At 35.3% G+C, this 23,409-nt stretch overlaps 1 protein-coding gene across 1 annotated transcript in view; it reads left to right on the forward strand.

Annotated features, from left to right (window-relative positions):
- The window catches only part of rt (Protein O-mannosyltransferase rt), a 66,171-nt gene that overhangs the window by 6,595 nt on the left and 36,167 nt on the right, over positions 1-23,409 (forward strand). The window contains exons 2-7 of the mRNA XM_089094548.1: positions 4,047-4,211; positions 11,684-11,829; positions 14,834-14,958; positions 15,603-15,782; positions 18,250-18,424; positions 20,472-20,724. Coding sequence (XP_088950674.1) covers positions 4,065-4,211; positions 11,684-11,829; positions 14,834-14,958; positions 15,603-15,782; positions 18,250-18,424; positions 20,472-20,724 — 1,026 coding nt within the window. The 5' untranslated portion in view covers positions 4,047-4,064. The remainder of the gene's footprint in view (positions 1-4,046; positions 4,212-11,683; positions 11,830-14,833; positions 14,959-15,602; positions 15,783-18,249; positions 18,425-20,471; positions 20,725-23,409) is intronic.

The raw sequence follows: 23,409 nt of genomic DNA on the forward strand, positions 1-23,409 counted from the left end.
GTTGTCTCTTATTTATTAGATATTCTCAGATATCTTTCAGTAGATCTTTTCACTCAAGGAGTTCAAATATAAGAAGATAGATATTGATTTCTGTGCTCTGTGTCCAGGTATAGCTGGTTCTTGGCTGATAGTGAGATTTTGTGGTGTTTGAAGCATTTTAACAGTTTACAAAGCAAGGTATGTTGTGCTGACGTCAGCATATTACATTCAAATAGGCAATGGTCAATTGTTTCATTATTTGTATTACAATGCCTGCAAAGAGGGGACAGGGGAATTGAACCACTTGAATTAGATAAATTATATGAGAATGCAAGAAAATTTAGTCCATTTGTTCCAGAACGAATTCTATGATAAATTTTAGAAAGATACTTATTGGGAAAGGGGGAAAGGATAGGATTAATATTATTAAAATTAATATCTGATAGTCTTCATCGGTAAATATCTCTAATTGGGATTGGTCTCCCACTTGGCTGATCAATATTTATAGCATTTTTTGCTATTTCATCAACATGATGATTACCACTTATGCCAGAGTGGCTAGGAATGTACTGAAAATAAGTTTTTATGCCACTTGAAGCAAGATTATCAATAATACGGAGACAATGATAAGTGTCAATGTCCAACTTATATTGAGGAGCTGAGGCCAGCAACTCAAGGCTTGATAGAGAGTCGGAATATATGATAATATTATTTGAATTTGCAATCAAAGGTTGGTTTTCCTTAAGGTGTTCTAATGCCATGTTATGGCATTTAACTCAGCAGACATTATAGATAAATTATTATATAATCTCTTGCCCATTGCAATTTTCAGGTGAGGAAGGAAAACACCACTTGCAAGCTTCTCATTCATTTTTGACCCATCAACAAATATTTGGAAGTTATTTTTATAGGTAATTGTATTAAGTTCTGTAAATTTTTTCTGGACAAGAGCAATGGGGGTTAAATCTTTATTCCACTTTGAGAATTCATTATTTATTATGGGACTTGACCAATTCCATGGGGAGGGGATCGGGGGAAAGTGGGTGCAATAGACTTTGCTGGTATGGCGAACTTCTTCTGAATATTGGCATACTCATCTGCAATGCCTCTATACATGGCTGGATTTCTTAACCAATTATGTAATTTAGGTGAGCTATTTGATTCAATTTTTGTATGATGTTTTGTCAAGAGAAACCTACATCTCTCCCTTATTGTTGTTAATCCACTCTCCGTAAGCAGAAACTTGGTGCTTGTGGGTTTCCTATGACCAAATATGAGACGTAGTATATCATTTTTTATTGTTTCAATTTTTTTCATCTGGGTCTTTGCACATGCACCATAGACGATGAGCCCATAGTCAATATGGGGTCTTATATGTGATTTATAAAACTGGATTAACGTTTTCTCCTTACATCCCCAGGGTGTGGAAAGAAGTCTTTTTAGTATAATTGTTTTTCTATAGCATTTTTTTATTGTGTTCGAAATGTGGAGGTGGAAATTAAGTTTTTGGTCAAGCATGAGACCTAGGTAATTAATATGATTACCTTCTGGAATAGTTGTTTTATTTAGAGTTAGTTTTGCTTTAACATGGTTTTGCTTCCGGTGAAATTGTATTATTTTTGACTTGGTGGGTGCAATGGGTAAATCTGAATGTTGAGAGAATTTTTTAAACTGGAAAAGTGACTTTTGCAGATTTGACTGTGCTATCTGAAAGGTGTTGCCAGATGACCATAGCACCAGATCATCAGCATATTGTAGATTCGTGTGGTGTAGGTTCATGTCCCAGAGATATAGGGCAAATAGGAGGCAACTGAGGACTGCTCCCTGAGGTAGGCCTTTGGTTATTGTCTTTTGGGGTGAAGAGGCTGGACCAACACAAACGATGAAACTTCGCACTTCTATGAAGGATTTAATAAAAGATACTAGCTTAGGGGGTACTCCAAGGTTTGCAAGTTTGTTTAAAAGGATTTGGTGGTTCACATTGTCATATGCCCCTTCAAAATCTAGGAAAGCTCCAACTAGGACATTATTTTTTTAGAAAGATTCATTTATTGCATTTGTTAGCAAAATGAAAGCATCTGTTGAGGAGTGGTGTTTCCTGAATCCAGTTTGAGTGTGAGGGATCATATTATTTTTTTCAACAAACCAGAGGAGTCTGTGATAGATCAATTTCTCTATTATTTTCACCATCACAGGTGTAATCATTATGGGCCTATAAGACTCAGGTTTATATTTTGGTTTATTTTTCTTTAGGATTGGTAGGATGGATGAACATTTCCATATATTGGGGAACCTAGAAGATGCCAAAGCGTGATTGTAACAATTTAGCAGTTCTTGTTTGTATGAAGGTGTGAGATTTTTTATCCATGTAGGGTCTATATTGTCATAGCTGCTACTAGTTTTGGTCCTAATATGATATATTGCATTATTCAATTCCTGGATTGAACATGGATTAGTTATGTACTCGGATCCTGGGCGTGGTTGGTAACTTGGGTTCATAGGAATTGTGGACAGTTTGCTTTGATTATTTGATGTTAGCTTATTAACAAAAAGAGTTGCAAATAGGTTAGCTTTTTCCTTATCATTGTCATAATGGGTATTATTATATATAAATATGTAGTAGGTGATGTTTTTTTTATGAATTCTGTCCTAGCTGCCTTTTTTATCCTCCATTTATTTAGGCACTCATTTGTCCACCATGCTTTATGAATTTGTTTAGGGAATGTTTTCTTAGGTGTTGTCCTCTGGATAGCATGATTAGCTGTATTTATTAGTAAATATGTCAAGGCTTCAGCATGTGTGTCAACTGTTGTGTTAGAAATGCATGAACTTTGGGTGAAACTTGTAATTTCATCATTTAGCTTAATTTGGAACATAGACCAATTTGCTTCAGTGTTGATATATTTGGAGGTATGAGATAAAGTTTCAGCAGGTTCATTTAGGGAGCAAACTATAGCAAAGTGGTCAGTACATAGACTATCAATTTTATTTATGTAAATTTTGTTCAAAAAATTTAATGACACAACTTGTAGGTCAATTGTGGAGAATCTGCCACTTTTGGGGTTGAAATATGTATTCAGGTTTGGAGGGGTAGCAACAGCTAATCCATTATTATTTGAAATCATATGCTCAATGAATTTACCAGCTTTATTTGCTGGTTTATTCCCTCACAAAAGGCTGTGGGCATTGAAATCTCCACAAATAATGATATTTTTTAACATATTAGAATTATTTATATAATTAAAGAAATCCGTGGCATCTGTAGTTTGGCCATTAGGGTTATAAAAGCTTATTATGTAGGTTTTTAAATTATTCAGCCAAACACTGATGCCAATTACATCAACATCATTTGCAAAATCTGGAAAATTGATGCCACAAAATCTTATATTATTTTTAACTAATAAAGCTTTAATATTATGGTAGCAACTATGGCTATCTTCTTCTTCTTCAGTCTTGGCTGTAGTCTCTGTGGTTTAACTATTTAGCCAGCTTTTTTTGGTGGGCGTAGTCCCTCTTGTAACATGCTGCTGCTCCACACATGCTGAAGTGCAGTAGCCTAGTGGCCTACGTACTTTGACAAATACACTGGAAGAGACAGTGCCATGTGTTTCATTGAACTGTTGTTCCCTAGGGGATAGGATGGGATGGACATAGCTCAATATGCATTTTAGAAGAAAATGAGGATAGCTTGAGAGGGATGTTATTAGCCAGAACCCCCCAACAAACACTAACAAAAACCTAATCAGAATAAGACTGCCTTTTGCTTGATCAGAAAATACTTAATTTCTACTGATGGAAAAGCGTCATCTTCTGGTTTTTCCTCGTTTTGCATCTATTATGCTACTTTTATGTTGAAGTAATCACCTTTGAAACTATGTGCACTATTATTTTAGATACTGCTTGAAAGACATTTTTATATTTTAACAGCAAGCGTACAAACTATTTAATAACATATTTATTTTCCTCTGGGGGTTAGTAACTATTCTGTTGATAATAAAACATTGCTATTGGGGTTTCTAAAGCTATTAGTCTCTGTGAACTTTGAGCTATGTATTCTTTATTTTCAGACCAATTTTATTATCTCCATGGCAATTGTAACAAAGAATCCCATAGAAGCAACTGGAAGCCCCAAAGCAACTGAAGTCAGGAAAAGGAAGGGGAATAAAACAGAGCCAGAAAAATCAGCTCTAAATGAGCAGAAAACAGAAGAAATAGAAGAAGTGTCCGTAAAGGTAAAGATGCTATCGAAGAAGTAAACAGAATTATTTCCAAAACTTTGCTGAATTTGCAAAACTTTGTTGAACAGCAACAGCAACCGTACAAGAAAATCGAAATATATTTTCTTGATTATTATCGCTTCTAATCAGTAGTTGTGCCAAACCTATCCTGCTCAAGTCATCCTCAGGGCTATACTGTGGTGTTTATCCTTCCCATAGTATAGTGCAGACGGTTTGATATCATCTATTTTCCCTTCTTATTTTAGTCTTATATTTGTGCTTAAAGCTTTTTCCAATAGGCAATGTTCAGAAGTCCTCCAAAAAAAACGTCCCCCCAGATCCCAAATCAAATTCTATAGTGAAAGATACCCATCCTGGCTGGTCAAGCACATTATCTGAAAGTTCTAATGGTGGCTCCGATTCGGAGAATAGGACAATGATAACTTTAGGTCCTAATGCAACCATAAATGATGATAATGGGTTTCAAGAGGTCCTATCTAGAAGCTCTAAAAAAAGGAAAAAAATCTCCCCAATTAAAAGCATTTCCCCTCTCCCTGCCCAATATCCTCCCTCCAAAACTTACAAATTTACCTTAAAATTACACCCACTACCCCCTTTGAAATAAAAATGATCACTGCAATAAGAGTTGCAATTTTTAAATTGCTTAAATCAATGTTCTCTCTTAACATTAACCATGATGGATCTCTGCTTATAGCTGTAGAAGATCAGAAATCAGCAGATACAATAATTAACCTTAAATCCCTTCTGAATATCCCAATTATTGCATCTAATTGGAACCCAAAACAATCACCAACAAAAATTGTAGTTTATAATGTTCCCCCAGAGATATCTACTCAGGAGTTAAAAGAAGGCCTCTCAGATAGGGCTGGAAACACAATCCCAGTTGAGGATGTTACCCAACTTGGAAAACCTAACTCTACTGGCCTAAAAACTAGTAGATCCTTCTTATTCACACTAAAGGATAAAATTGATATCCCAGAAAAATTAATCCTATTTGGGCAAATCAAACCACACAAGGAATACAAACCTAAGCCTATTCAGTGTCAGAAGTGTTTCAAACTGGGACACACGACAAACAAATGCAATTAAATTCTCCAAGAGTGTAGTAATTGTAAATCTTTCCATCCTAAAGAGCTGACAACTTGCAAAAACACCCAGCCTACATGCATCAATTGCAAAGGTCCACATGAATCTACAAATAAATCATTATGCCCTGCATACAAGAAAAGAGCTCTAACACTCCAAATATTAACAGAGAAGGCCATCCCATACCCCTTGGCAGCAATGGAAGCAAATGCTGCCCAACAATACCAAATAAAGCCTGTAATGAAACCAACCAAAACCCCCAAGTCAACTGCCCCAAATGCATCAAGCACCCCATATAAAACAACATCTTCTAAGCCCCCTAGCTCAAATCCCTATCAGAAGGAATCACCAAGCCAGCAAGCCTTGTTTTCCGGTGAGATGAGGCCAGCCTGGCCCTCCCTCCCAAGAAGAAACAAACCAGAAACACTACCAGGAATCAATCCCTTAACCAACAAACAGGATGCACTACTAAAAATGCAATCCCCAAATATATGCTTATTCATTCTAAACTGTAATGCAGTTCAGGCCATGAACATACATCAACTACAGAAAACAAAAATTATTGCAGAATTGGCAAAAATCTACATCCCAGATGATATGCTCATTCAAGCAAAAAAAGATCTTGCGTTACTTTTAACAAAGCTGAACATTGATACACAGTCATATGAAGAATAAATCAACAACACAACATTTATCAATACTCCAATGGAATGTAAGATCACTGACAGAAAATAAGCTAAACGAACTAATATCATTTATGAATAATAATTCCATTAATATTGCTTGCCTCCAGGAAACTCATTTAACCCAAAATCAACAAATTAAGTCTCTGGGATACACTATCCTGAGAAAGGATAGATCTTCAGAGAGAAAAGGAGGTGGTGTAGCTTTATTAGTTAATAATAATATAAAATTTTGTGGCATCAATTTTCCAGATTTTGAAAATGATGTTGATGTAATTGGTATAAGTGTTTGGCTGAATAATTTAAAAACCTACATAATAAGCTTTTATAACCCTAATGGCCAAACTTCAGATGCCAAGGATTTCTTTAATTATATAAATAATTCTAATATGTTAAAAAACATCATTATTTGTGGTGATTTCAATGCCCACAGCCTTTTGTGGGGGAATAAACCAGCAAATAAAGCTGGTAAATTTATTGAGCATATGACTTCAAATAATAATGAATTAGCTGTTGCTACCCCTCCAAACCTAAATACATATTTTAACCCCAAAAGTGCCAAATTCTCCACAATTGACCTACAAATTGTGTCTTTAAATTTTTTGAACAAAATTTACATAAATAAAATTGATAGTCTGTGTACAGACCACTTTGCTATAGTTTGCTCCCTAAATGAACCTGCTGAAACTTCATCTCATACCTCCAAATATATCAACACTAAAGCAAATTGGTCTATTTTCCAAAATAAGCAAAATGATGAAATTACAAGTTTCACCCAAAGTTCATGCATTTCTAACACAACAGTTGACACACATGCTGAAGCCTTGACATCTTTACTAATAAATACAGCTAATCATGCTATCCCAAGGACAACACCTAAGAAAACATTCCCTAAACAAATTCTTAAAGCATGGTGGACAAATGAGTGCCTAAATAAATGGAAGATGAAAAAGGCAGCTAGGACAGAATTCATAAAAAAACCAACACCTACTACATATTTAAAAAAATTACAAGCAGAATCTAATCTAAAAAGGACTATAATAGATGCTAAATATAATTACTGGAATAATTTTGCAAATAATCTCTCCAGAGAAACACATGAGCCAATTATACATAAAGTCATAAGCCACATATGTGGGAAAAAGACTTCTCCCAACCCACTCCTGTATGAGCTTATACATAATAATACCCATTATGACAATGATATTGAAAAGGCTAACCTATTTGCAACTCTTTTTGTTAATAAGCTAACATCAAACAATCAAAGCAATCTGTCCACAATTCCTATGAACCCTAGTTACCAACCACGCCCAGGATCCGAGTACATAACTAATCCATTTTCAATCCAGGAATTGAATAATGCAATACATCATATTAGGTCCAAAACTAGCAGCAGCTATGACAATATACACCCTACATGGATAAAGAATCTCACACCTTTATACAAACAAGAACTGCTAAATTGTTATAATCACGCTTGGGCATCCTCTAGGTTCCCCAATATATGGAAATGTTCGTCCCTCCTACCAATCCTAAAGAAAAATAAACCGAAAGATAACCCTGAGTCTTATAGGCCCATAATGATTACACCTGTGATGGGGAAAATAATGGAGAAAATGATTTATCACAGACTCCTCTGGTTTGTTGAGAAAAATAACATGATCCCACACACTCAAACTGGATTCAGGAAATACCACTCCTCAACAGATGCTTTCATTTTGCTAACAAATGCAATAAATGAATCTTTCTCAAAAAATAATATCCTAGTGGCAGCTTTCCTTGATTTTGAAGGAGCATATGACAATGTGAACCACCAAATCCTTTTAAATAAACTTGCAAACCTTGGAGTACCTCCCAAGCTAGTATCCTTTATTAAATCCTTCATAGAAGTGCGAAGTTTCATTGTTTGTGTTGGTTCAGCCTCTTCACCCCAAAAGACAATATCCAAAGGCCTACCTCAGGGAGCAGTCCTCAGTTGCCTCCTATTTGCCCTATATCTTTGGGACATGAACCTACCCCACACGAATCTACAATATGCTGATGATCTGGTGCTATGGTCATCTGGCAACACCTTTCAGATAGCACAGTCAAATCTGCAAAAGTCACTTTTCCAGTTTGAAAAATTCTCTCAACATTCAGATTTACCCATTGCACCCACCAAGTCAAAAATAATCCAATTTCACAGGAAGCGAAACCATGTTAATGCAAAACTAACTCTAAATAAAACCACTATTCCAGAAGATAATAATATTAATTACCTAGGTCTCATGCTTGACCAAAAACTTAATTTCCACCTCCACATTTCAAACACAATAAAAAAATGTTATAGAAAAGCAAATATACTAAAAAGACTTCTTTCCACACCCTGGGGTTGTAAGGAGAAAACCTAACTCCAGTTTTATAAATCACATATAAGACCCCATATTGACTATGGGCTCATTGTATATGGTGCATGGGCAAAGACCCTGATGCAAAAAATTGAAACAACACAAAATGATATAATACGTCTCATATTTGGTCTTAGGAAACCCACAAGCACCAAGTTTCTGCTTATGGAGAGTGGATTAACAACAATAAGGGAGAGACGTAGCTTTCTCTTGATAAAACATCTTACAAAAATTGAATCAAATAGCTCACACACATTACATAATTGGTTAAGAAATCCAGCCATGTATAGAGGTATTGCAGATGAGTATGCCAATATTCAAAAGAAGTTCCCTGTACCAGCAAAGTCTATTGCACCTACTTTCCCCCAATCCCCTCCATGGACTTGGTCATCTCCCATAATAAATACTGAATTTTCAAAATGGAATAAAGATTTAACCCCCATTGCTTTTGTTCAGAAAAAATTTGCAGAACTTAATACAATTACCTATAAAAATCACTTCCAAATGTTTGTTGATGGGTCAAAAATGAATGAGAAGGTTGCAAGTGGTGTTTTCCTTCCTCACCTGAAAATTGCAATGGGCGAGAGATTATTTAATAATTTATCTATAATGTCTGCTGAGTTAAATGCCATAATCATGGCATTAGAACACCTTAAGCAAAACCAATCTTTGATTGAAAAATTGAATAATATTATCATCTATTCCGACTCTTTACCAAGCCTTGAGTTGCTGGCCTCAGCTCCTCAATATAAGTTGGACATTGACACTTATCATTGTCTCAGTATTATTGATAATCTTGCTTCAAGTGGCATAAAAACTTACTTCCAGTACATTCCTAGCCACTCTGGCATAAGTGGTAATCATCAAGCTGATGAGATAGCAAAAAATGCTATAAATATTGACCAGCCAAGTGGGAGACCAATCTCAATTAGAGATATTTACCGATGGAGACTATCAGATACTAATTTTAATAAGAACAATCCTAGCCTTTCCCCCTTTCCCAATAGGTATCTTTCTAAAATTTATCATAGAATTCGTTCTGGAACAAATGGACTAAATTTCCTTGCATTCTCATATAAGATTTCTAATTCAAGTGGTTCAATTCCCCTGTCCCCTCTTTGCAGGCATTGTAATATGAATAATGAAACAATTGACCATTGCCTATTTGAATGTAATATGCTGACGTCTGCACAACATACCTTGCTTTCTAAACTGTTAAAATACTTCAAACACCACAAAATCCCACTATCAGTCAAGAGCTTAGCCAACTATACCTGCACACAGAGCAGAGAAATCGACATCTATCATCTTATATTTGAACTCCTAGAGTCGAAAGATCTGCTGAAAGATATCTGAATATATCTAATAAATATGAGGCAATCAAGCCAGTAGCTCTGTAGCCCACAGAGTGAAGCAAAAGGAAAAGGGCTAAATAGTGTTACTGAAAAGCCCGCCTGCTGTTAAAAAGAAGAAGAAGGATGCTATAAAAAGTAAAAAAGAAAAAAAAAACATACTTTGATTTGTAAGAGTAAATATATGTCCGTTTTTAATGCACTGTCGTTTTCTGCTACTTTGCAGCATGACTTGCCCACAAAGTAGGCTAAACTGCAGAGCATCAAGAATGCACAAAAAGCCCAGAGAGCTGGTTTTTAAAAAATAAATGACTTTGCTACTCTGTAGCAGCTGATAGTGAGTTTATTACCATTTAAAATGAAGCTTCATTTTAGCTTTTTTTTATTACTGTCACATGCTGGTTGATATATTATAACAAGGAGGTGAAAGAAACTTCTGTATGCAATCAATTTCAATTTTGAAATTGATTTTGGAATTGAAAACATTTTTCAATTCTAATAAGATTTATTACTGTTAAATTATATTTAATATTTTTAATTGTTGTCTTAATTGTCTTTATTGAGCAAAGAAAAAATCTTTTTCGCTTTTTTATTGTATTTCAATCTCCATTGTAATCCTTTTATGAAGTAGATTCAACACACATTGAGAGATGAGTTAAAATATACATGTCTTCTGGTTATTGTGCTTAATCTATTTGAAGGTGTTTTTTGTTTGTCTTTTGAAGGGTATGATTGATTAGAGTAATGTAAATACTCCTTTGTTTACTGTCATTTGGGTGACAAAACTAATTCCACCAAAACACTATCACTGTCTTTCTTGATTATGAGAATAGTAGACTATTACATTTTCAAATTCAAATTGGCTTTTGATCCTAAAGTGCTTATTGGTAAACTTTACATTAATTTCGTGTTAATCATTACTGTGATTCATAGCATTGGTGAAAATCCACTCTGTAAATGGAAATACGTTGATATATATCTGTTGGAGAAGTTAGCAAGAAATCTATAAAAAGCTCGCATTTAATATTCTGGGTGACATTCCCAATAAAGCTTTATCTCGCAAGATGAAACTTAATGCAAATAAGTCCTTAATTCTCACATTTAATTTCCTGAACCCCCATTTTTTTTAACCGTATACCACCCAGATTGACTACTTTTCAAATTAGAGTTCTTAGTATTAGTAGGCTAACCTATTCCTTATTCTATTCAAGTCTTTTTTTTTAAGTTTCGATGCCTGCTAAATTATGTTGTTTGTATTCAAATATATTTTGCTTCCCTTTTATTGGAATGTGAATATAATTCAAGTAGTTCAAAAGAGAGCTCTAGAGATTGTTTACAAGCACAAACGACGTACGGTATGCTTATTGTTTAAAGAGGGTGGATTTAATCACCCTACATGATAGACATGATACCCGTTATGTCAGCTTTGGCCAAAAGGCTTTAATTATCTTGTTGACCCAGGAACTATTTCCTCCCCTCCCACAACTTAAACCAAAGTTGTTTTCCAAGGAAGAAATGTCCAAAGACCCAATAATTAGAAAGGTACAAGACAAGTTTTATGTTAACTTTTGTTTTGAATGGTCATATTTAACTCTATTGTTAATTATTTTAGTCCTTTTTAACTGCATATGCTCTATTATTTTTAAGCTTCATCCTTTATCATGTCACAAATGTTGTAATATATTCGATTTTGTGGGAAGGGGAATATAGGCCTAATGATTTAGGGAGTAGATTTATATCCAAAATATGCTGATTTTCATGTTTCTTAGCATGGTTTCCTGAGTAATGCGGTTTTGCACGTTCCTGAATTTCTTAGTTCGGTTTTCCGAATAGCATAGATTCTCTGTTTTGCGGGTTCTTCTATGGAGGTATGCTTGAAGGTATTGTTATTTTACTTTGAAATACTTCATGTTGTTCAATGGATGAGTTGCTTATTCTTCCCTTTTGTATTTCTTCAGGAGCATGAAAAAGAAAAATTGAAAAGGAGAAACTCAAAAGAATTGCCACTCTCAACAATATGGCGGCCAGGCGTCATGATGGTTCTATTATTTGCCATTGCAGCAGGGCTACGTTTTTATCGACTATCTGAGCCAAACAGCATTGTGTAAGTTTTATTTTTTCTTGAGCTTTTTATTCTTATTATTCCAAATCAAATGTTGTAACTGGGCGGCATCCAATTTTCTCCTTTGAGTTGGAAGTTCTACTGGTTTTCTTTGAATTTCTTTTTATGAATTTTGATGTAAGACATTGCTGAGTTCTGTACTGACATAGTGTTCTGCATTTCTATTTGTGGCTTTTTTATGACAAAGTTTGTATCTACAATGAAAAGAGTTTACTTATATGCAACGTTTGGACAGAAATAAAGGAATAGTTTGGATGCTGAGGAGCAAAACCTATCACATAGACTTGGTTGAATATCCTTTATTTTTGTAATGATTGGGACATGCTCATCCTATACTAATAATGCTCTACTTCTAAGATGTTAACTAATAAGGCTCTAATTTTAAGTGTTGTCCTAGCCAAGTGGTTAGATGCTAGAATTGATTTCCTTTGTTCCTGAGGACAAGGCTCGAGACCTGGTATCACTGATTATGTTAAAAATAACATAAATTTATGTTAAAAATGAATATTTGTGCTTTCTATGGAATAAATCAAGCCTTTTTTGTGGGGGGCTCCTCGTCAGGAGTTTAGATTTTGGGATTTGGCGGTGTTTTTAGCCCCTCCTTGTGCCAATGTTTGCATCCATGATTCAATAAGTAACATAACATGCTTGGCTAGCTACGAAGTTTTGATATAATAAAAACACGGGGCGCCGTGGAAATTATTTTACTTAACAATTAAATCACTATTGAAAACAAGATGTACTTTCATAGGCATGGCCCAAACATGGTATCTTTAAGAAAAAAAATCCAAAAATTTTAAGTTTTAGCCAAAACTATAAAAGATACTATAATAATTAGAATTGGTCAAAACATAAAAAATTACCCAAAGTAACTAATTATTAAAAATATGAACAATACTCGGCAGAAAGCTGCGTGAATAGCGCTGGGATCTGGAGTAAACCTGTGTCAATTTCGAAACTTTCGCAGCCCCTTTTCTGGGGAGTCAGGATCTAATAGGGAGAAAAGGAGACGATAGGGTTTTCCTATCACAACAGATATTCAGGGGTTCAAATTTAAATGCCTTTAGATAAAAAGAGTAAGGTAACAGGAAAGGAGGGTGGTTATATTTAACAACTAGTAACTGAATTAACACCATGAAAACTTTTAAGTGTCACTATCGTTAGAAATTTGAATATAAGTGTCAGGCACCTATAAAGCCCCCCCCCCCCCCCAGATTCTTGTGATTTCTATTTTACTTGTAATATTTTAAATTTTTTAAATGATTCACCACTTTTTTCTTTGAAACGCCCCTTCTTTCTTCTTAAATAACAAACTGGACATGGGAATCATAATACTATGACAACTTCCTTTATGCTGTTTATATTGGAGGATTGACCTTGTCAGATATTTGTCTCAGTTTTGGGGTCTTGGGACTATTCTATTGTTCTCAGAGTAAGAACTTTGAAATGTTCACCAGCTCTTGACTTGTCAGGTACACAAAAAAGATCATTAGTTTTCTGGTGACCAAATAATAAGACAAATTTGCTTTTTGATTCAATATTAGGTGTCAAATAATAGACTGATCATATTTCTTTATGAATTAGAGAGGTATTTCTTTAATAAATGTGGATACCATGATATAAGGATGAACTAAAAGAAGTAAAATTGAGTGCCCTGGAGTGACTTGAGCCTCCATTGGAAGACCAAAAATAGAAATATAGAAGTTTTATTTCAAGGAAGCCTTTTTTTTAAAGCTCTGCCCCCCGAAACAAATTATACAGCCCCTCCTCTTTGGAGTTCTTCCAGAAGTAGTTTAAATGGTGCTTGGTGTTTCTCTGCTACTTTGTCTCCTAAAAAGCTTTCACTGTAATTTCTATGGTTGCTTGTTTTGTTTGTTTATTTTTAACCACTTATAAGAAACTGTTTACAATTATAAATTCTTTTATTAAGCTGTTGAGTATAAGTGAAGTTTTATTGAAATTTTACTCCAGGGATACTTCTTACATTCATAAAATACTTCATAAAATGCTTCATGCATGGAAAAATAACTGCTAAGAAGAATAATCACAGCTCATTGATCTGAAAGAGGAGGGGATTCAGAGATTTAAAGTAAGGGAAAAAGAGCCGTTGATAACCGAGGAGATTCACAAAAGACGTTGGAAGTATTCGGCTGTATGACTTAAATGATGGAAGAAATTCCACCTTTTCATCTGTGTAACTGGAAACCGCCTAGCCGGCCAAGAGGTGGTAGGCAGTGGACCACATCAGGTACCTCCCTGGAAAGGAGGCTGGTACTGCAAATAAAGCACTTGGAGAGCTGTGTTATCTAACCCAGGATCTTGCAACTTGTGGACAACCGTTGCTGCCTTATTTGCATCAAGACTTGGGAAGACCTAAATCTTAATAATTAAGTTTGTCTCATTGTCGTTTCTGCCTTCACCTTTATTTTAATTTTAGTCTAGTCAGGATAATGAGGTATGATGTTATTTCAGAAGCCTCTCTTGTGCCTTTTGAAATGTAGAGTGTGAAATTTCTTGATCATTCCTTTGTACAATTTTGTTTGTACATTTCTCAGCATGAGTTTGAAGGTATTTTCTATTGAATTACAATAATGAAATTGTTTTGTTTTTGTAACGGTCGTAGGTAGTTATTTGTTTTTTATTTGACAGATATCGATCTTCTGGATGGAGTGATTTCTTTCGTTTAGAAATTAGTGCCCCAGTTTTTGTTTTCTAGCATCTAGAAATTCAAAATTCAGAATTATTTTTGTTAGTCAGTAGCCTACCATGCTTGACTACATTCCCTGAAAGGGCAACCTCCACTTTTTTGGGTTGCTAGACATTAGTGAGGAGTTACTCGTTTCAGGGATCAAGTACCATACCCTCGGAACTTTGGAGGTCGTCCTTTAAAAGTCGCTGGTAATGAAGCGGCTGATATTTTACCCCTGGAGTCCTGAGAGCTTACGTGCTGATTCATGCATTCTTGTAACTTTTTTTTTGTTTTTAGGTTTGATGAGCTGCATTATGGTCGTTATGCTGGTTTATATTTGAAAAAAACATTTTTCTTCGATTCTCATCCACCCCTTGGGAAGCAGATGTTGGCTCTTGCTGGCTATCTAGCTGGCTTCAATGGTAAGATACATGAAAAATATCAAGTGTGGGCTTAAAGTTGTATCTTTGATTAAGATATCCTTTATATTTTGTGTCATCATTTATGTTTAACCTAGACATTAAACACCAATAATTAGGTCATAAAAAGTTTGTTGATTCAAATAGAAATCTGAGATTTAAAGGTCTCTCACAAATGGTGTATATGGTCTTTAGTTGTTTTTTTTTCTGAGTGGGGACGGGGGGTGTCAGAAAATATATCTGGATAAGTCTGACACTCCCCATAAAGTTCTTTTGGAGACTAACATCCGAATTAAATAAGTCAGTGTCTATGTCTCATAATTCTTCTTGTAAATTCTCTTCTCCTCTTCGTAGCCCCTGTGTGAAGATAGGGACTACTTATTAGAGCTATACTTAAAAAATTAATAACGTTGAGATAATCTTGCTACTTTTTCGAGGTGCCATCTTATGCAGTATGATTTTTCTTTTTGTCATTACTACTTTTAGATGATTAGATTAGTGGTATTCCGCTAGCTTATTCACAAAATCTGCAACACATTTTTTTTTCTCAATTATAGCAAATATTCAGGTTGGTCTGAAAGAAAAGTGTAAGTGACTCTTTTAATTCATCAATACCCACTCAATTCTTTTTTTTTTTTTTTTTTTAGCTACGGAGTATAAATTTGAAAAAATTGGCAACGCCTATAATGAGTCAGTTCCAGTATTTGCGATGAGGATGGTCCCAGCCCTCTGTGGCTCATTGGTTGTTCCGTTAGCTTACCAGATCATGTTGCTTCTTGGGTTTCATCATTGGACGGCAGCTTTAACTGCATTCCTGTTTACATTCGGTATGTTAACTTTCTTCTTCTTACTTGATTTTATATGTATCATAATAAAAAAATAAATGTCAGTAGTGCGTAATGTTTGATATCTAAATATCTGGGTAGATGTTAATAAAAAGCATCAAAATGAAATGTCTATTCTGATATTGATATTGCTTTCACAGATTTCGCTGTTGATTGAATAAATAAGCAAGTTGCAATAAGAGCAACATTAAAACTTAAATAGAAATTAGGAAAGAAGATTCAATTCAAAATTTTTAGTAATACGAACATAAATTATCCTCTATATGAGGGAGATTGTACCCCTTCCCCCCTCACTATCTCCCTTCTCAACCACTGGCTCTTAAAACTCAAGGCTGACTTCTTTTTTCTACGCTCTAATGACGAACGCTCAATGAGCAGTGAGCAGTGAGAAATTTTCTTTTTTTATCACATTGCACCAGGAAGTACTTACAATTGCTTCAAATTCACAGTTCCAACATTTTGAAAGGCAATTGGTATATAAGCGCTTGCAATTATCAACTGGCTATATTGTTTGTAGTTTAAAGTCTACCAATTGGACTTTATCGTAAAAACAAGGAGGTGAGGATCACAAGAGCCCATCTCAAATAGACATTTCTTTTTGTTTAAACTTGAATGTTGCTTGTTACTTTCTTAGATGTGGAGAGGACTCTCCCCTTATTTTTACTTTTTAAGGGCATTTTTTCGCACAAATTTTTTATGCTACATTCACAACATTCTTTTAATAAAAGAAGAGCTCTATTGCAGCTGCTGTATTCCTTGGGCTCTGACTCTTGGATTCCAAGAAAATGGATTGAGATCGAGCTTAGGTTACAGTAACGAAGGAGTGATGTATTGTCCAATTGTATTCCTCTTAATGAAGAAGGCTGGGGGGATGATTTTCCTCACCTCTCCATACTCTCTCAAAAACGTCGCATTGAAAAGTTGTAAATGGGCCTAAAATACCCTTTTGAGATCCCCTCCCCCTCTCCTAATACTTGGTTAGCAGCTGTAGACTCATGGGTAGAATCGAGAAAACCTCAAATGAATCAGCTAATTTGAAGACACCTTCAAAATAATTTCTACAATAGCTGTTTATGTTTATGGATGGCATATATGTATAAGGACGAATGTGCCACTGCGTGGCATTATGGCTTTTGCGACTAGGACGAAGAACAAATAGCAAGGCCGTGCCCAGGATTTTTTTTTCGAGGTGGTTTTACTCAAAAACAAATTTCTGGGGAAGGTTTTACAAAAAAAAACTCAAAAAACGCATACAAAATTTGTTTATGTTCATTTTGTTACGTTTTTACGAGCCAGCCAAACATTTCGGAGGGGGGGGGTACAAAACCCCCCACCCCCCCTGGGTACGGCGCTGACAAATAGGCTTAAAAAGGGGAACAAGAGGGTTTGTGTTGACAGGGTTTAGGTATTATGATGGATAAGGCAACTTTTATAACCTGTTAATGATCTTAAGCTATGAGTAACAGGTTAACGTTAGCAAAATTTCAAAGAGTGAGAGATAGGGATGAAGAAACACGAGTTTATATTCATGTGCAAATATAATTGTGAAATACGACCGTTTAAGAATCTTCAATGAGGAATAAACATTAGAAAAAACATAACAAGTTGACACCATACGTTGAATAATAAGCTACACCTGAGCTATAATACTTGATTTTACTGTTTATAAGAATGGAGACTTTCACGTAGACTTCAATTTTCAGGGTCATCTATACTTTGACTTCGTTATTCCCGTGGTTTAACTGCATGACTAGAAAATTGCCCTGTATATGGATATGGCTTATTGTTATTATTATTTGTTATTTTTCTTTGTCTGCAAACCAAGATCAGAATATTAGAAGCTATAGTGATCAGGTATGGTTCTGAAGCATTGGCGCTCCGAAAAACCAATGAGGAATTGCTAGATGTTTTCCAGCGAAATTGCCTGCGGGTTGTTTCGGGTAAACGACCGACTGACGGTATCTCAATCAGCAAGCTGTGCGAGAAATGTGGGTCAATCGCACTTTCAAGGGGAAAGGTTAAGATGACTAGGATACGTTCTGCGGGTGCAGGATGATAAATTGCCCAAGATCGTCCTTGTTGAGCAACTATCTAGGGCCAAACGAAAAGCAGGTCGCCTCTGAATGGGGTGGGAGGATGTCTTAAGGAAAGATTTAAGAGAAATGAGAATTTCTTGGGAGGGTGTAAAGGAGGAGGCTTTGAATTGATTAGGATGGAGGAGGTGCGTGCGTAGCTTTGTTGGCCTCATGTGGCTTGGTGCTGCAGGGAGTTGTTAGTAGTAGTGTTAGTATTATTGTCGACATTGTTTATAATAGTATATTATTATTATTAGTGTTATTATTGTTTGTTGTAACTGTTATTGTTTTTATGTTTGTTATTATTGTTGTTGTTTCTACTATTTTTCGTTGGAACAAGTGCTTTTCTCATTATTTTATTTTTCTTTATTTAGACAACTCCCTTGTAACTCAGTCCCATTTTATGTTGATGGAGTCAATTTTGATGTTTTTTTCTCTGTCTGGAATTATGTGCATTTTGAGGTTCCGACAAAATAATACAAAGGAATTTTCTTTTGGATGGTGGTTTTGGCTATCGTCTGGCGTTGCACTTCTTACTTGTGCTAATTGGTTAGTATTCTTACTTATTTAGCCTCCTGTTTTTATTACTTTTTAGTTTTTGAGTTTCAGTTTTTGGCTTGTTTTCTTATCCTTTTCAATATTTATATTTGTGTTGTCTTTGTCTTTGTTGTTGCGTATTGTCTTTCATGCACTTTCTTAAACCGTTCTTCTTTTAGGGATTAAACTCCCTCTTGTAGAATTTTGAATGATTTATTGTAATAGCCGGAAATTGGTAAATGTTATTGAAAACGTAAGGAACATCTGGCAGAATCACAAAAACCTCTAGAGGTAGGGAACAGGCTTGAAGTAGTTAAAACATTTTGTAGGCCTTTGAAAGGTTTATTTTGGTATCTAATCTGTAACTTCTAGCAGAATGAAAGTCTAATACGGGGGTGTAGAATCATTGTATTCTAAAGTAGGCAAAACTTTTGAGAAATTCGTTTCAAATATAAGTTTGTTGAAATAGGGACTTTAATTACTTAAGGTATACTTTTATGTTTTACTTTACTTTTTTTTTTTCTGTGCCGAAAGAAGCCGGTGTTGTCACACTCAATTGTGGTTTCCTAGGCCTAGTCCGGTATAATCTTCTTGAACAGAAACATTTCAACTGTAAAAAGTCTACCTGTTAAAAATACAGTGTAATGTTGAATATCATTAAACATTTTCTTTTTACACTCATGTCTTTCGATCTATATAATTAATAGGGTAGAAAACCTATGATCTTTTTAAGTTTTGACATCACTTAAGTTTAATATATAAATTAATTTTTCTCCGTTTTTTTTATCATTCAGGGTTTATGAGTTAGGCTGCCGTTCCCTTAACCCATACTCTTTACGCTAAAGTTTAACTTTTGTATAACAATGCTTGACAATGAAAATCACCCTAAAAAGGGTTTGGTACTTTTTGTTATTTTTTAAGGGAAGGGGGAGGGAATATCAAAAACGATTTTCCAGGTTATGACGTTCATATTTTCCAAAGAACTGGGGGGGGGGGTCATCAGACAAATACTACTCATAGGGGATGTCTTCCACCCGTTGTATTGGTGAGCATATGAATGTGATATTTTACTTTAAATATTTTGCAATAAGGGGTGAGGTTTTAACCTCTCAACATCCATATTGCACGCTGAGGTTAAATATGTTCTTTCAAACGAATCAATTTTAAGGGGTAAAGCCTCGATTCATATTGACCTGAAAAACCTCCTGGGAAAGCGTGCATGCATTAGGCTGAAAAGGGCACTTTGAAGCTTCAGGTGCCTTCACCTCCCACAAAAAGATCTACTGATCTCTCTACCCTTCCAACAATAGTTGGCTTCTAATTATGCAAAGCAGTGAAACTTTTAGTAATTCTGCATATGCGTGCTATGATAAATGTGTCACAAGCTCTATAATTGTACTGGTTTTATAATGTATAGAAACAAAAGGGCCACCGTGTGATAGTAAGGCCTCTGAAACAGAAGGCTGTGTAATTAGTCGTCTCAGAATTTGTTTAGTGGGACAGAATCGTTGAAATCGGCGTTTGAACTTAGAAAAAGGGCAATAGAACTTATATTTTCTCTTCGAATTATCCCCCTCCCGACATACCACGACTAGTAGTTCTTTGGGTGTGAGTCCGCATCCATGCGCACTCATCCTTCTCGGAAAAAATGCAAAATTTCTTCTTTTTTTCACGTAGGAACTTGAAATTTTAGGCTCCTCAACCATGTCCAGTTTTATAACGTAGGCTATGTTTCATTGACATCGTTATAAATATTCAGAAACACCAGGAGACGCTGTTTATGTACATCATGTATCAAAATATTTTTCGGTGTACATTTGGTGTAAAAATTCGTATTAATTTTGGCTAAAATTGCCGCAGGCTGCTCTTAGCTCAGCTGATTACGCTGAAATTGAGCTTAATTAAGCGTTATACCAAGAATTGATGCACTCAATGGGTTATTCGTTGTGTGGGTTGGGTACATTCTGCATAACTGCGTCCTAATAAGACCTATATACTTTTTATATAACTTTAGTCTGCTTTTTGTGTTTATGTTTAGCTGCTTATTTTGTTTTTGTAGTGTGAAGTACGTTGGATTCTATTCACTTGCACTTGGCGCTGCTTTGGTCGGTCACGAATTTTGGGTTCGAGTTCTTGCCCGAAAAGACATTCCTCGTTATTTGTTATGGAAGCACATGATTACACGTGGACTTGCTTTTTCTCTGATTCCGTCTTTTATTTATTTGGGAGTTTTCTATGTTCATTTAGGCATTTTGACTAATGCCGGACCGCATGACTCTGCTATGTCTAGTGCATTTCAAGCCAGTTTAGAAGTAAGCGCTCCTCATTATCCTTTAGTCTCTTTTAGACCTCTCTTCTCTTTTTTGCCTATTTCCTTGCACTTTTGTTCTTTATTTGCATGTTTTCATTATTGATTGTGTGCAGTTTTTGTTGTATGGTGTGTTACAGTAGAAAGAGATTACATTTTCTTGATTGTTAAAGATAGTTTAGTCTCAAGCAAGTACGTGCATAAGGGGTGGGGAGGGGGTGTGGTTCTTCGATTATTACCTTCTTTTATTTCCTGCTTAATTTCTTATTTAACCTTATAATTTCCCTGTTTTTAGAATGTTGACAAGCTCTCCGCCCTGTTTGGAATCAATTACGACGTATGCGATTGCTGTAATTTCTTGCTAGAAAATGAGTTGAGAAAAGAAAAGAAATGAGCCGCTTTTGATGAGTAACTAAACAATAGTTATATCCTGCATATCTAGAATCAGCATAAATAATAGATTTTATTGCTGCTCTTATCTTAATCAAAACTTTAGAGTTTCGGCTTCTGTTGATAGTAGTTGTTCTTAAATTACAGTTTTTTCTTACGAACCGTTTGATCAAAGACTCTTGAATTTGAAAGAGGCTACCTCTCCCTCCTAAAACCCTCTTTTTTACATTCAAGTTTGATATTTGTGTAACAATCCTTCGGGAAATGACAATCATCTCTAGAAGTGTACCCCTCCAAATATTTGTTTGTAGAGAGAGGGTCTGAAATATCAAAAATGAATTATAGGATCATCATTTCTATGGCCTACAAGGTGAGTTCTTCATACAATATTTTTTTTTATAGGAGTGTCTCCCATGGATATTAGCAAATCAATGCCTATGGCTAACAAGAAGACATCAAACAATATAATTGTTTGATTAACAATTATATAATGTATATAATTGGGAACGAGAGAAATATTTTCATTTGAATTTAAACAAAATTACCGCTAGTAGTCGCCCCCTCCACCTCCTGGGAAATTTCCTGTTGGTGCTCATAATGTCCTCTTCCCCACCTCTACTATTTGTGCTGTTCAGTATAAGAATGTAATCTTGTATCACACAGAACTGCAATAAAAGGGGGACATTACCCTTCAGTACCCATGTAAGAGACTTAGTCCGAAAATATTTTCGGGAATGAAGGGAGATTAGAGATTAATTTTTAACAGTTTGTAAACACGAACTGTTTGATAAAATGAGGCAAATTATTATGGCCTATAGTAATTAGTCTTAAGACTTCAAAGAAAGAAGAGAAAACAAGATCCAAATAGGAAATTCTTGGGCTGGTGGGGTTCGATATTTTAAACAAGAAGTTTGTCTCTGAGAGGTGTGGCTTGTAATCATGAATTCGTAATTTTACTGGATGTAATGTTAGTGCAGGAAGATTGGAGGCGCTCTAATTGAGTCTGTCGCTGTTAAGGAAACTATGGCGAGTTTAGAGTTAAATTCATGATAGTTCTGCATATTATAATACGCTCTGTGAATTATAGGAGTAGTTTGGAACCAAAATGGTAGGAATTACATATTAATACTCAGACTCGCATCTGCAGTGGGGTGTATTCTGCTCCAAACCCAGTGCCATGAAGTCGATTTTTTTATTATTTGGTTGACTTTACAAAGAAAGATGACCTCGATATTGCACCCCCTAAGGACACATATCTAAAAAGAGAAATTTTTTCAACCATTCGCCATTTCTACCCCTTTAACTGTCTTGCACCAAAAAATGTATGTCGGACGTGAGATACTGGTGATTAGATTAGCAAGTGAGGCAGTTTTTTTGCCACGAGCAGAATAGGAAAAAAACTTTTGGTATCTTATGATTCTGAACATGATCAATAATATAATATGTATGAATATCCAGTTGCATCAATTCACGAAAATATAAGGAGAGGGGACAAAATGAATTTTTTAATACCTAAGGAGGGATAAATTTGTCTTTTTTAAAATAAAAGTACTAAAAAAGGCATTCTTCAATGAAGATATCCCAAGGAATTATTTTTTAACCTTACAGGACACAGCCCCCCCCCCCCTCCTCTCTCAATTGACGCAACTGTGAATACCACTGATATTCATTGACGCCACTGGGACTCAGGGCTGAGCCCTCCTGTAGGCATTCAAAAAAGTTCCTTATCTGATCTTGTACAGTATTTAGCCGACTTATATCTTGACGATGCTATAAATTTTTCTTCTAAAGAAAAAGGGAAAAATACTCAGCATGTGATGAATTTTTTTGTAAGAAGAATGTGTATTAGCTGCTTGGGAAAGCTAATTGCATTACCTGTAGGAGGTGACCCCTCCATCCTTATTTGAAGTGGGCTATTAGGGAGTAGCTTCAAAATTTAAACTGGCAACGACCCCTAAAATGTTGTGCATTTAGAATCAAACGACAAGTATTAGCCTACTTTGTATTTAGTATTTTTTTCATTTAACTTGTATTTTTGCTTGGTGCTTAAAATTGCCTTCATCGAATTCCAGTGCCAATTTCCTTTAAAGCTCGTATTTTTTTTATAACTATTCAATGCAATTATTTTCCAGACAATTATTCTTAGCCTATTTCACTGTATAGGTTCCAAATACGTAACATAATAGAGTGTTGCTGTTGCTTGAAATTATCTTTAAGTCAAGCTATTATCCTTTGCCCCCCTGTTGCTGATAAATGTTTACTTTAACAAAATGTCCATTCATTTACTTTTAATAAATGT

This window comes from Artemia sp. Qi Xiang Cuo, chromosome 9 (genome assembly GCF_049724085.1).
Source record: "Artemia sp. Qi Xiang Cuo chromosome 9, ASM4972408v1, whole genome shotgun sequence".
NCBI lineage: Eukaryota > Metazoa > Arthropoda > Branchiopoda > Anostraca > Artemiidae > Artemia > Artemia sp. Qi Xiang Cuo.